The sequence below is a fragment of the Chrysemys picta genome, chromosome 8 (genome assembly GCF_011386835.1).
Source record: "Chrysemys picta bellii isolate R12L10 chromosome 8, ASM1138683v2, whole genome shotgun sequence".
NCBI classification, from domain to species: Eukaryota; Metazoa; Chordata; order Testudines; family Emydidae; genus Chrysemys; species Chrysemys picta.
The window spans coordinates 63,902,422-63,916,921 of NC_088798.1; the positions used below are offsets into that span (position 1 = coordinate 63,902,422).

The window sequence follows — 14,500 nt, forward strand, 5'->3', positions numbered from 1 at the left end:
TCCATCATCCGTTTTTGTCCCATCTCACACTGGTCTCCACCTACCCAGTTCCATCTCCAAAGTAGCTTTGCTGTTTCCAGATCAGCAACATGCAGCCTGGCACCTTCAGGTCCTAGATGTGCCCCAGAATCCTTTGTATAGGCTGCCAAGGAGTCTTCTTTGAAAGAAATGGAAAGCGGGATGTTGAAAAGGTTTCACTGATAGTCCTGCACTCATGAGCAGGACCTGGGACTATTCTCCCACCCATCCCCCAAGTCAGGAAACATAGCTAGTATCCTGAGGTCTTCAAAAACCCTAATTACTGCCCATGGAAAGTGCCTCAGGAAGGATGCCAGACGATATTAGAATGGCATGAACAAACTAGTAGCCGAGGACATACCGAGATTAGGCATTGCCAAGTGCACAGAGGTTCAGATCAAGAGCTATAAAAAGATACATTTCAATTTCCTAGACTGTTTTGCAAGTCAGTTCAGCAGATAAATTGGTGGTTTTGCAGCCACTAGGAGTCAGAGAGAGACACTGTGAACTGACTTGTTCATCTGGATCCTGGTTCCTTGCCCCAACCTCCTTATCTTGGGATATTCTGGTTAGCTCTCTACCCTTCCACACTGAAGGCCTCCTAGCAAACATGCAAGACATGATTTGACAGTGAGAACAAAAAAAGGAACCCAGATTCCCAGGCAATAAATTTCTCAGGCCTCAATTATTTTCCAGGTGTTTCTCAGCACCAGAAGTGGCACGTGGGTGATTAGTCGTATTTCAGACCATGGCTTCCCTCTTGACATGATGCTCACCACTCGCTTTCACAACTGTCTCGAAAACTTCCTCCCATCAGCCCTCATGAGATGGCTAAGACTGAAGAAGTTCAATACATGGTTTGACCATGCAAATTATGGCTTGATTCCTCAGAAAAGGTGCTTTCTTTGTTTTCTGTGTAAATTTCCTGTTTAATTTGGGGAATAGTTACAGATTAGCAAAGCCCTATGTTGCCTTGCTCATAGGCAGTTCTAGGTTAGGGATTAACATCTATCTGCCAATGGTGGCAATTTTTCATGTTTGTTTCCATGTCATACTTTTCTGTGAATCGATCCTTACCAGTAAGATTGACAGCTGCCCCTTCTGGAGAACAGTGTAACAGACTGGATCTATAATTTAAGGACCTAGAACATTACCCTACAGAAGGCAGGAGACTAGATAGCTCAGGAGTAGAGCTAGATGAATTTTTTTATGCAAACAGTTTTTTCCCCTGCAAAAATGCACATTTGGGTCAACTGAAACTATTCATTAATTTGGGTCAAATTTGACAAAAGTTTAGGACAAAAAATGAAAAAAAATATTTTTTAAAAAAAATCAAAATGGTTTTGTTTTGGCATGTTCAAATTGAAATGTTTCCACTTTTTGGAAAGTGGTATTCTTTTGGAATTTATGTAGATTTAATTTTAAAAGAACATTAAAAAACATTTAAACCCTCCCAAACTAAAAACAAAATGAAAACAATTGTTTCAGGTTGAACAAAACGTTTTGTTCAATCCAAAACTATGTTTTGGGGCTGTTTTGGGATGAGGTTTGTTTTGTTGAGGGGGAAAAAAATTTGTTTCAGCTCAACCTGAAACAATTTTTTCCCCGAATTTTTCTGTTCAACCTCCAAACTGAAAAATGAGTGATTTGCCCAGCCCTACTCAGGAGGCTGACAAAGACCCTTTAGCATCTAGGTGACTGGTTCAAATTCAGCCTAGGTCAGTGACAGGAACTTCGGATCACTACGTTCTGATCGCTGTTTGGTTGTCTACATGACATGAGTTCCTACATGACATGAGCTCAGCTTTCCACTCAAAGAAACATTACTATTGACAAGAAAAACACCATTGTAAGACTAGATTCTCCTTTGCACTGCCTGAGCAGCATGAAGAAGTTGGAACCTGACTGCACCTGGCCAGCTGACTCTCAGTGGGTATGAAGCCAGCACAGCCGGCTTCTCCACTGACCCACAACTCAGGGTGGGCTGGGGGTTGGGCATAGGTGAAAGTAAGCCTGTATGCCCCGGTGCGGTGTACCGGCAAGAGCCGGTGTGCTGTACCGGGCCGGATCGGCTTCCCCTGGCGGCAATTTAAAGAGCCTGGGGCTCCCAGCAGCGGCTGGAGCCTCAGGCACTTTAAATTGCCACCAGAGCCCTGCTGCTGGAGCCCTGGGGAAGCAGGGTAGCAGCCCCAGGGTAGCAGCGGCAGCCGGTGGCTCGGGTGGCAATTTCAAGGGCCCAGGGCGCCTGCCGCAGCTACCACCCCGGGCCCTTTAAATCGTCCCCAGAGCCCTGGGGTAGCAGCGGCGGAGCTCTGGCGGCTATTTAAAGGATCCGGGGTTGCAGCAGCCGCTACTGCCCCAGCCCTTAAAATAGCCGCCAGAGACCTGCCACCGCCTCCCCAGGGTTCCGGCAGCAGGGCTCCGGGGACAATTTAAAGGGTCTGGGGCGCCAGTAGCCTCTACCATCCCAGGCCCTTTAAATCATCCCCGCAGCCTGCTGGAGCCATGGGGTAGCAGCGGCGGTGGGGCTCAGGCAGTGATTTAAAGAGCCAGGGGCTCAGCCACCGCTACCGCCCTGGGCCCTTTAACTTGACGCCGGAGCACCGCCGCCACCATCCCAGGGCTCCGGCAGCAGGGCTCTGGGGATGATTTAAAGGGCCCAGGCTGGTAGCGGCAGCCGGAGCTCAGGGCCCTTTAAATCGCCGCCCAAGCCACCGGCTGCCGCTGCTACCCTGGGGCTCCGTCAGCGTTGCTCGGGTGGCGATTTAAAGGGCTCAGGGCTCCGGCTGCCGCTACTGCAGCGGAGCCCTGGGCCCTTTAAACCTCCGCCAGAAGCCAGGGCCCCCTCCGATGGTTATTTAAAGTGCCCGAGGCTCCGCTGTGGTAGCAGCAGCTGGAGCCCTGGGCCCTTTAAATCACCCCTGGGGCTCCCAGCCGCCTCTGCAGCTGGTAGCTCTGAGGGTGATTTAAAGGACCCGGGGCTCCCAGCTGCTGCTGCCCCAGCCCCGGGCCCTTTAAATCCTGATTTAAAGTGCCTGGGGATTTAAAGGCCCCACCTCTTCTGGTAGAGGCCACGCCCCCTCCTAAGGACTCTGGAGTACCGGTAAGTCCTTTAAGTTACTTTCACCCCTGGCATTGGGTGGAGCACAGCTCTGTTCCTCCTGGCCCAGTTGCAGTGTGGTGCCTAGGGATCAGACCCAGCTGTCATAAATTAGACCAAAATTAGGCTGCTCTAACTTATGCCACAGCGCCTTGAGGATCAGGAAGCTATACCAGCCCCAACTGTTCTCCGTCTTCTTCTACATGAAGTACGCCTTGGGGCAAGAGAGAATCTAGCCGACAAATGGTAGTCCCAGCTGGTACTGGACAGACAGCTCTGGATTCTGACTGCTTCTGCTTATCAACAGAACAGGGAAAGCTCACTCCACATTTCCCCATCTACACACCTCACCCTGAGCACCTCACGTGCTCCATGTCTGGTCTTCCCCCATTAGCTCTTCCACACCTCACAATTCATTGTAGTATAGCCAGAATTCCAGCTCTGCTTTGGTTCTTTATCACACCCCATGTCAAAGCAAACACTGCACTCAATCTCTCTCTCTCCCTTCCTTCTATGTGCCAGTCCAAACCTAAGCTTAATTGTGAATGATGAGCTGCCAAGCTGCATCCTCTGCGGTGCTGTTGTGGTAAAACCAAATGTGGAGGAGTTTATGGAAAGCTCAGCTGTCTTTGAAGATGGGACTGTAGAGGAGAACATCGACATGGTGGTCTTTGCTACCGGATACAGTTTCTCTTTTCCCTTCCTTGAAGAGTCTGTTCGCAACATCTGCAGAAGCAACTACGCCCTTTACAAATACATCTTCCCACCCCCTCTGGAGAAGCCGACGCTGGCTGTCCTAGGCCTTATAGAGCTAACAGGCTCCATCATGGCAGGAACAGAACTCCAGGCTCGTTGGGCCACAAGGGTCTTTAAAGGTAGGCAGACATACACACGCTAGCTTTGATCTAGCTGGTGTGCTAAAAATAGCAGTGTAACCACGGCCGCGTGATCTGGCCACCTGTATACAATCTCAGCTAGCCCCTCCCACCACCCGTGTTACCATTAGTAGAATGTGAGTCACACAGCCAACGTGACCCTAGACAGAGCGTAATTCCCCAAAGAATTAACACACTAGCTTCTCTGCGACATATGACTTGGAGCCTCAGCTGTGTAAACTCACCTAGCTCTGCTTGTTTCAGTGGAGTGGTATTGATTTGCACAAACTGAGGATTTGGCCTTTAATACTTAGATCAGCTCTTGCTAAATATGTCCAGCCTCTGATATAATCAGTGAAGGAGCTCATAGTGGACTGACTGGTTTGAGGACTTCGGAATCATCTGTGCAAAGCACTAGTATGTTCTCTCATTTCTCTTATGTTCCCAGGGTTGAATCAGCTCCCTCCTGCCAGCAGGCTGATGGCTGAAGTTGCCAAGAAGCAGCAGCATCTAATTAAACAGTACGAAATGCTACTTATTCTATTCCATATTCAGGGCATGGTGCTCCAGTCAATAATATCGCTGCTGAACAGGGGAAGGTAGCCCCTCTATCTATCCGTGTTACCAGAGACTCTGAGTGCCACACAGTATGTTGCTGTATTTATCCTCACCACAATGCTATGAGGCAAGGCAATGCTGTTATCCCCATTTTACTGATGGGGAAACTGAGGCACCTCAGCTAGACCTTTCAGGAAGTGAGGAGCCTAAATACCTTTAAGGATCTGGGCCCTAGAAACCAAGTGACTTGCCCAAAGTCACATGGAAAGTCTGTAGAGGAGCAGGGACTCAGGTCTCTCAAGTTCTAGACTAACACTCTAACCACTGGACCATCCTTCCACTGACTCACTAGCTAGATTAATAGAAAGACTTTTTTACTGCATTTTTTCCCCTATCTGTTTGGGTTTGGGTTTTTAATTCTCCTTCTGTGGAACCAAACAGGTGACGAAGAGAGTCAGGGGAAACTCTTCTAACAGAGGCTATGTCCCCACTGCAGTCCGAGGTGTGATTACAGGACATGTAGACATACCGTGTTAGCTGTAATCTGCTGCAGCAGCACAGGTTAGCCTCCCAAGTAGGTATCCAGGGTGCCAGGTTGGCTTGTACAGACTGCGCTGAAGCCCATGCTGTCGCAGCTTGACTGCTACTGATACCAGCTCCACACATCCTGCTCTGACGCCTCCGACTGCCAGAGACATATGCATTTCTATGGCTAACAAGACCCTAGAATGCCATTAACCAACGCTCCTGAATAGAGGGGGGTTGGACTCGCAAGAGTTTTTTTGAAACATTTCTTTTGTTTCATTCATGGCCTCTTCCAAGTTTTTTGAAACTGAATGAAACTGAGTTTCACACAGATTCAAAACCACCCAGAAATGGCACCAGTTTGACACAACAGCACTCAAAATAGATCCATTTCTACTGGGAACCAGATCCGAGTGAGCTCAAAGGGATCACAAACCTTTTGACAAATTTGGACCAAGTCTCGAGTTGCAACAGAACAAAACCAGGTGAGCTTTGCACATTTGGGGATTTATTTGATCCGGCTCTAACCCTGAAGTTAATGGTTTTCCTCTAGAGCAGTGGCACCATCTTGTGGCTAAAAAGAAATGGCAGCTGTTTCCTGTGCCTGGATTCCCCTTCTTCCTAGTTCAGGAGAAACAGGAGTGAGAGTCAACCACTGATTATAAAACTGAAAGAGTTCTGATTGCAGGCCTGTCTGATGAGGCTGCTGGTAGAACAGTGTGTGCAGCATTCTACACTAGTGCCTGTTAAAACGATGCCTGCCAGGATTGCAGGGGGATCCTCTGGCAATTATAACACTGCACACCTTAGTTCTGGGGGGGATCCCATCAGCTGACCCTATTTAAGTTCCAAGGGAATTTCCTTTCATGACCATGCTGGAGCTCCAGGATGCCCATTCTGGTCCTCGTGCTTTTCTGGCTATGTTGCAATTCTCACTGCTTCCCTCTCCCCCTGAATCCAGCTCAGGGAGAACGTGGCAGGGAAGACATGACAACAAAAATCTTCTCATGGGCTTAAAGCATGGGCAGCAGGTATAATAGGCCAGGGGAAGCTAAGCCTCCCTAAACAGGATGTGGTGCGCCTCCCTCTGGAGGCATGACGCTAGCCTTCTGCCTTTGGAGCGCTGCGACCGAAAGGGCGCCCGGGCCACGGCCCCACCCACACTCCACCTGAGGTCCTACTCCCACATCCCACTCTTACCCCATGGCCCTGTCCACATTGCTCCTCTTCCCATCCCTCCTCCACCTCTTCCCTCCCCCCTGCCTCTTGTGCCTCTTCTCCCTTACCCCCATAGCCCCTCCACCCACCGTTCATGCCTCTTTGCCCCTGAGAGGCAGAGAGGCACGGGGAAAGGAGACCCTCAGGAGAGTGGGAGGATAGAGGCACAAGCAGTGGGGGAAGGGGGGGCTTGAAGGAGGGGGTAGAAAGACACGAGTGGCGGAGGGAGGGGCTTGGAGAAGGGGGGCCGAGCAGGAGCGGGGCCTAGGGCAGAGTGGGGGTGGAGTGCGGGTGGGACCTCGGCAGGAGGATGCTGAGTGGGGCCGAGCCTCAGGGCGGAGCAGGAGGTGGAGCCACGGTCTGGGCACCGGTAGCCCACCCAGTTCTAGGGAGCTTCTGGCACTCAGGCCCAGCCTCCCCAAATCTGGGAGTCATGCGCCACCCATGGCTTAGAGAGAACCATAAAATATGGAACTATCCAGGACCCTGAGAATGATCTTTAAAGGTCCATTTGCTTGGGCATTGTAGACTTTTATCTATGACCTTCAAAACCCATCATCTCAACAATTGTCTCCCCTTCACAAGGACTGAGGCTTTGTCTTCACTACAAAAAAAAGGGTGTGTTCTTAACTCAAGCAAGAGCTAACTCAAGGCAAAACCCTAGTGAAGATAAAAACAATATTAGAATTGGAAAAGGTACAGAGAAGGGCAACAAAAATGATCAGTTTCCATCTGAGGAGAGATTAATAAGACTGGGACTTTTCAACTTGGAAAAGAGATGACTAAGGGGGAATATGATAGAGGTCTATAAAATCATGACTGATGTGGAGAAAGTGATAAGGAAGTGTTACATTGCTCTACAGCCAAAATGCTTCTGAAATAAATGTAGTCAAACTTTACTAATTCTGGGTCACTGAGAACGAAAATGAGGCTTAAAATTGTTGATTGCCTCTAGTTTTCAAGATATGCTATTGGGTCAGTATATACGACCCTTGACTTGGGAATGGCGGAGGATAAGTGAGTTATAAAGGGAAGGGATCTCAATTTAAACCAGAAATGACTAAAATACATCTTTGACTGGATCTATGAATAAATCTATGACTCGGTTTGGACAGTACTTGCTTTTTAGGCAAAACAATGAATGATGCAATCTGAAGCTGGTGTTGCGTCATACATGATATGAATTGCATCATGTTATTCCTAGAAGTCATGGATGATGCAATCATAACGAAGTTTACATCACTCTGCTGAACAAATTGCCCTGTATCAGCTCTAGAAATCATACAGTGTCGTGCTCTTATTTGTCAGTGTTTGATTTTGCAAAGGGACACATTTCTGTTTAGCCAAAGTGAGCAGAGATGCCTCATACTTGTGTGAACAGTGCAGATAACTTCTGCTATGTTTGTGGTGAAGTGACTTTTGCATCACAAAAGCGCAGTATAACCACTATGGTTAAGAAAGCCTATCACCTTTATTTTGGCTGCAAAATTGGAGATCAGACAAGAGGTGGGCCCCACACATATGCTGCAACACTTGTGCAACAAATCTTCGCCAGTGGTTGAACAGGAAAAGGAAATCTATGCCTTTTGCAGTGCCAATGATTTGGAGAGAGAGCCAACAGATCATACCGGCAATTGTTACTTCTGCATGGTGCCTCCAGTTGGGAAAGGTGTGTCAAAGAAGAAAAAGTGGACTGTGCATTATCCAAACATTTCATCAGCTATACGCCCAGTACCCCACGGAGAAGGACTGCCGGTTCCTGATGCACCAGAATCATTCTCACTTGAGTCAGACGAGGAAGAGAAAGAGGATGAAACTTCTGGTCCTGAACCATCAATGTCACAGGACCCACATTTTCTCCCATCCTCCTCCTCTGAACCACACCTCATAACACAAGGTGAACTGAATGACCTTGTCAGGGATTTGGAACTACCCAAGAGTAAGGCAGAGCTGTTGGGCTCCAGACTACAGCAGTGGAATCTCCTGGCAGGTGATGTTAGGGTTTCCATGTTCCATGACTGTCAAAAGGATCTTGTCCCATTCTTCTTCATGGAAGGTGATCTTGTAGCCTGCAACAACATCGATGGTGTGATGGCAGCCCTCAGCATCGTTCGCAATCCAGATGAGTGGAGACTGTTCATTGATTCATCGAAGACGAGTCTTAAAGCTGTTTTACTGCATAATGTCAATGTTTTGCCATCAATTCCAGTTGGTCATGCAGTCCATATGAAGGAAACCTATGACAACATGAAACAACTTTTGAGGTGCATAAACTATGACCAACATCAGTGGCAGCTTTGTGGCGATTAGAAGGTTGTTGCTCTCTTGCTTGGTCTGCAGACTGGATACACAAAGTACTGCTGTTTTCTCTGTGAATGGGATAGTCGTGCAAGAGATTCCCACTACATCAAGAAAGATTGGCCACTCCGACAGTCATTGGAGCCTGGGAGGAAAAGTATTCAGCATCCACCACTTGTTGAATCAAGGAAGATTTTGTTACCACCATTACACATCAAGCTGGGTCCGATGAAGAACTTTGTCAAGGCCATTGACAAAACACAAGCAGCTTTCAAGTACCTCCGTGGAAAATTTCCAAGGTTAAGTGAAGCTAAGATAAAGGAAGCTGTCTTTGTTGGTCCTCAGATTCGTGAACTTCTTCGAGATGATGCATTTGACCATGCGCTGCGTGGCAAGGAAAAGACGGCATGGAAAGCCTTCCAGTTAGTGGCAATAAATTTTCTCGGAAACAACAAGGCAGACAACTACAGGTTGTTGGTGGAAAACCTCCTCAAGGCATACAAAAGCCTTGGTTGCAACATGTCACTAAAGATAACATTTTTTGCACTCTCATCTAGATATTTTTCCACCGAACTGCAGAGCAGTGAGCAACGAGCACGGCGAGCGATTTCACCAGGACATTGCAACAATGGAGAAACGCTATCAGGGCAAATGGAGCCCATCAATGCTTGCAGACTATTGCTGGACAGTGACAAGAGATGCTCCATTTAATGAATACAAGAGACAAGCCAAGAAGCGCCGAGTAGACACTGAATAGGACTAAACTATGTATGTAATCATTTTTTGCCTTTTGTTTCATAATAAATTTTATTTATATAACCCTTTTGCTGATTTTTAAAGTATTACATAAACAGGACAGGTGAAATATTATCATGTAAAGCAACCATAAACACATGAAAAGACCTAGGTTTACAATTTATGATTAAAACTCTATCTACACAATATACATAGACATAAAATGTAAAAACTTAAATATCGTAGAAACAGTAGCCGATCAGTTGTTTTAATTGTCATATTTGAATTCAGCACATCAAAATACATAATAAATAGTACATTTTATCTCTGAAGCAGACGACTTCTCAAAAATTGTAGACCAGTGTTATTATTCCTTCTCATAACACAAGAACCATGGTCATCCAATGAAATTAATAGGTTTAAAATAAACAAAAGGAAGTATTTCTTCACACAATGCACAGTCAACCTGTGGAACTTGTTGCCAGAGGATGTTGTGAAGGCCAAAACTATAACAGGATTCAAAAAATAATTAGATAAGTTCCTGAATGGTAGGTCCATCGGTGGCTATTAGACATGCTCTGGGTGTCCCTAACCTCTGACTGCCAGAAGCTGAGAGTGGACGACAGGGGATGGATCACTCGACGATTGCCTGTTCTGTTCATTCCCTCTGAAGCACCTGGCAATGGCCATTGTCAGAAGACAGTATACTGCTCTAGATGGACCATTGGTCTGACCCAGTAAAGCCTTTATGTTCTTATGAGGAAGTTTGTAGTTTTCACGTGAGTTAGCAGGTCGAGCTATACTTAAAACCTAGACTTTAATTCGACCTGCTGCCACAGGTAAAAACTAAAACCTGCCTTGTCCTCACTAGCATTTCCCCTTAAGTTAGAGTGTGTCTTCACGGCCGAGTTATCTGCATTGGAGTTACTCTTTCCAAGTTAGCCTGGCTTGAGTGAGAGCGGCCACACTGAACCCACCAGCTGCTGTCTCCACATTGGCTCTGTGCTCAGGCATTGTAACCCCCCTTCTGGGGCACCCCTGATCTCCAAAGGCAGTGGAGAGCTCAGTTCCTCCCTCTTTGGGAATTCTTTGACACACACCCCTTTGGGACCAATGGGATCTGGTTCCTGATGAATGGTGTCTCCACCTATTGGCTGAGGGTACAGGTGGCCACACTGCTAGGACCTCTAGGAATAAGCTAACTAGTGTAGTAACTATGCCCAGATAAGAATGACAACTGGAACAGGAAAAGGGGGAACTAAGGAAGGAGAGGAGAACAGGAGACACACTTCGGAATGGCCCTAAAATGGATCCCTGACCTGTGTTACAACAATAGCCATTCCCAAAGTCTCTGTGGTTCACACAGCGTGGTTGGAGATCAAGGGGCAGGCTGGCATCACTCTGAGCAATTTCACAGTTGGCTGGTTGGTGTCCCAAGCGAATCAAGCCATGGCTGATTTCCGGCCTCCAGTGCAGGATGGGCCTGTGGGCTCTGTGGTCTTCCAGCTCTTAGAGTTGCCACAGCTTCTGGGTGTTCAGGCTTCCTGGAACAGTGCGGGGCCTCTGAGTCAGCTTCAGGCTTCTGACCAGGAGAGTCAGAAAATGGCTTCTCCTGCATGCAGCCAAAGAGAATACATCCCTTCCCCTCTCCCCCACCTCCCCTCCCCTGCCCCGCACAGGTGCTCCATTTCCGAAGTCACACAGGGGCCAGTCCGGCATGTCCATGACTGGTCCCTCCAACACAAGCCAGTAGGAAGGCAGCCTCAGTCTCCACACTGTGCTGCTCCCTGTGCTGCTGCAGCCCTAGACTGGCAGAAGCTACACCCATACATGGCACAATGAGTTCTGGGAACATATCCCATGATTCTTTGTGCTGCAGTAAGCTGAGCTGCTCTGTGAATTGTGGAAGAACTTGTCTGTCCTGTCTGAACACACGGGGGAATTGTGGGAAGGCACTGGACTATCGGCATTCGAGGGAAGCTAGCCTGCATCCACACCACAGAGTAGTTGTGTTAGCAGATGGCAAGTTGTACCAAGGTGAGTTTTAGACTATAGGGACTAACCAACTCAAGTTAAAAGCATCACCGCACTTTCTGCACGAATGGGACTCAAGTGAGGAGCAACACTCGAGTAATAACTCAAGTGAACTTTGCAATGAAGACAAGCACTTCACTAACTCCAGTGAGCTAACACACCTCTTTTTTTTATATCATGACAATAAGGCCTAATGCAGAAAGAATGAGGATGTGTTCCAAATCCCAGTGACTATCACACCTACTCATGATCTCATTACATGGGCGCTGGTTCAAATTAAGATCAAGATAAAATCGAGACAAAAAAAATCACCTAACTAATGGCTGATGGTGAACTCTTGTGAGATGAGTAGATGATCTCAGTCTAGTTCTTAATGAACTGGTGACAAATGACCTGAGCAGATTAAAGCAGGCAGACAGACGTGGGAGGATATGGTCCCTTATCTTTTTAACTCTCCTCAGAGGGGAACCCTCTTAACTTTCATAGCCCTTCTCTGGATCTTTTTTATTTCTGCTGCTCCCTTTTTCAGACAGGGTGGCCAAAACTGAACCAAGATTGTCAGGGTTCCCTCCCACTCTGAACTCTGGGGTACAGATGTGGGGACCCACATGAAAGTCCCCCTAAGCTTATTTCTACCAGCTTAGGTTAAAAGCTTTCCCAAGGCACAAATTCTTCCTTGTCCTTGGATGGTATTGCTGCCACCACCAAGTGAGTTAGACAAAGATTCAGGAAAAGGACCACTTGGAGTTCCTGTTTCCCCAAAATATCTCCCCAAGCCCCTTTACCCCCCTTTCCTGGGGAGGCTTGAGAATAATATACCAACCAAATAGGTAAACAAGGTGAGCACAGACCAGACCCTTGGGTTTTTAGGACACTAAAAACCAATCGGGTTCTTAAAAGCAGAACTTTATTATAAAGAAAAAAGTAAAAGAAGCACCTCTGTAAAATCAGGGTGGAAGGTAATTTTACAGGGTAATAAGATTTAAAACACAGAGGATTCCCCTCTAGGCAAAACTTTAAAGTTACAAAAAACAGGAATAAACCTCCCTCTTAGCATAAGGAAAATTCACAAGCTAAAACAAAAGATACTTGAACGCCATTCCTTGCTTACTTACAATTTTTGTAATCTTAGATGCTCATTTCAGGTAGGGGTTTAGGAGAGGTTTTTCTCCTGCCCTGGTCCCTCTCTGGCCAGGAGAGAACAACAAAGAGAGCACAAACAAAAACCTCCCCCCACAGATTTGAAAGGATCTTCTTCCCTTATTGGTCCTTTTGTTCAGATGCTGACCAGGTTATTTGAGCTTCTTAACCCCTTATAAGTAAAGGAGGGATTTTATGCTACCCTTAGCTGAATGTTTATGACAAAAATGAAGGGCATAACATTGATGTATATGATGGCATTATGTTTTCAGTGTTATTTATAGCCATGTCTTTAATGGTTTGTATTTCTGACCATTTGCTCTGCACAGAGCTTAGTATGAATCAGGGAAATGGGAAGGAGTTTCAGTCATGCATTTTGGGTTTACACAGAAATACAATAACCTTTTTGTTTTATTTCCTAATGAAGGGGTCTTTCCAACAAGGAGAGCAAAATCAAGATGAGTTACATTGGCTACATGGATGAAATTGCATCATGTGTTGGTGTAAAACCCAAAGTGCTGCTGCTGTTCCTGAAGGATCCCAAGCTGGCCCTGGAAGTTTTCTTTGGCCCATGCACCCCTTGCCAGTATCGCCTGGCTGGACCAGGAAAATGGGTAGGAGCCAGAAACACCATCCTGACCCAGTGGCACCGGGCTCTGAAGCCCCTGAGAACTCGAGTCATCAATGATTCTTCCAATCACTCTTTGGTTTTCCACTGGCTTACAATTCTTGGCCTTCCTGCACTCCTTTGTGCTGGTTTACTTATTTGTAAATATTCCCCTCAGCTGTGGTTCCCCAGGGTAAGATTAGGTGCTATTCCCATATGTAAAATGGGCTTTGTGAAAGGAGGGCTCTGAGTAGCTGGTGAAGGTTCTAAGCTGTGCTGCTAGAAGACAATAACTTCAATGTCTGAACCATTCATAAGTTCCAAAAAAATTCAGACTCTTCCAGCCCAGCTCATCCCAATCAGATTGACACCGGAAACCACCCCTGGCCTTGGCACTTTGAGAATACACACACTCACTCTCCAGCTAATATGAAGTTGGTCCTGAGGTCAACTGCTGGCTGAGGAAGCCCTGACAATGCAGAGCCAGAGAGAGCAACAGAGACTATAGGGATTACCAACTCAATCAATGCCTCAGATTATTACAATTGAGATGTCAGATGTTTCATTTGTCTTTCACCATTGACCCTGCTTGTTTACTGATTACATACTGTTTGTCTTGGATTATGAAAATAGACTAGTCAGCTTCTCTTTTATACAGAGAGAAGTTGTATAGATAAGTTTCTAATCACCTTCATTTTCTGATTCTTTCCCATTGTGTGTTTGCTACCAGGTGTAGTGCTTACCTTAGCCAATGAGCTACACTCCCTGGTGCTCTGCACCTTATGTAGTTATTTCCAACAAATAATTATCTTGTCTAATACCCCACTCAACGTCAACCTGGGTTTGATTTACCGCAAAGGCAATGGAGCCTTCTGAATTGGTTTTGTACTGGACATGGAATTTGTGCTGCAGCAGAAATTTGGTGGCATTTATAGACAGTCCATTAAGTCAATATGGGCAGCCACAAACCATGATACATATTGTTGAGGACTGCCAAATGACTCAACTTCCTGGGGGTCTTTGTGCCTTGAATATCGTCAATAAGAACACTGTGGCTTGGTTTGATCAGATTCCATACACAAAATAAATAAATAAAATAAATTTCAAACAATACAAACAGGATGCAAATCTTTAGCATTCTGATTTTAGTAGCATTTTACACTCATTTGGACAGAGGCAGGACTAAGAATTATCTAGACCATCCCTGACAAATGTTTGTCTAATCTGTTCTTAAAAACCTCCAGTGGTGGAAATTCCATTACCTCCTTAGGTAATTTATTTCAGTGCTTAACCACCCTGACAGTTAAGAAGTTTTTCCTAATGTCCAACCTAAACCTTCCTTGCTGCATTTTAATCCCATTACTTCTTGTCCTGACTTCAGTGGTTAAGGAA

The 14,500-nt window shown here is 46.4% G+C and overlaps 1 protein-coding gene across 7 annotated transcripts in view; it reads left to right on the forward strand.

The window, feature by feature from the left end:
* Nucleotides 1–14,225, forward strand: part of LOC101947136 (dimethylaniline monooxygenase [N-oxide-forming] 4) — a 29,841-nt gene extending 15,616 nt beyond the window's left edge. For 4 of the 7 annotated variants that reach the window (XM_005302811.5, XM_042857969.2, XM_024100879.3 and 1 more), the window contains 4 exons: nt 697–914; nt 3,641–3,993; nt 4,442–4,514; nt 12,929–14,225. In XM_005302811.5, coding sequence (XP_005302868.2) covers nt 697–914; nt 3,641–3,993; nt 4,442–4,514; nt 12,929–13,358 — 1,074 coding nt within the window. In that variant the 3' untranslated portion in view covers nt 13,359–14,225. Of the gene's footprint in view, nt 1–696; nt 915–3,640; nt 3,994–4,441; nt 4,515–7,498; nt 9,409–12,928 lie in introns of those variants that run through there. The other 3 variants (XM_005302813.5, XM_065554660.1, XM_065554661.1) reach the window with 2 other exon arrangements.
* Nucleotides 14,226–14,500: the final 275 nt, after the last annotated feature.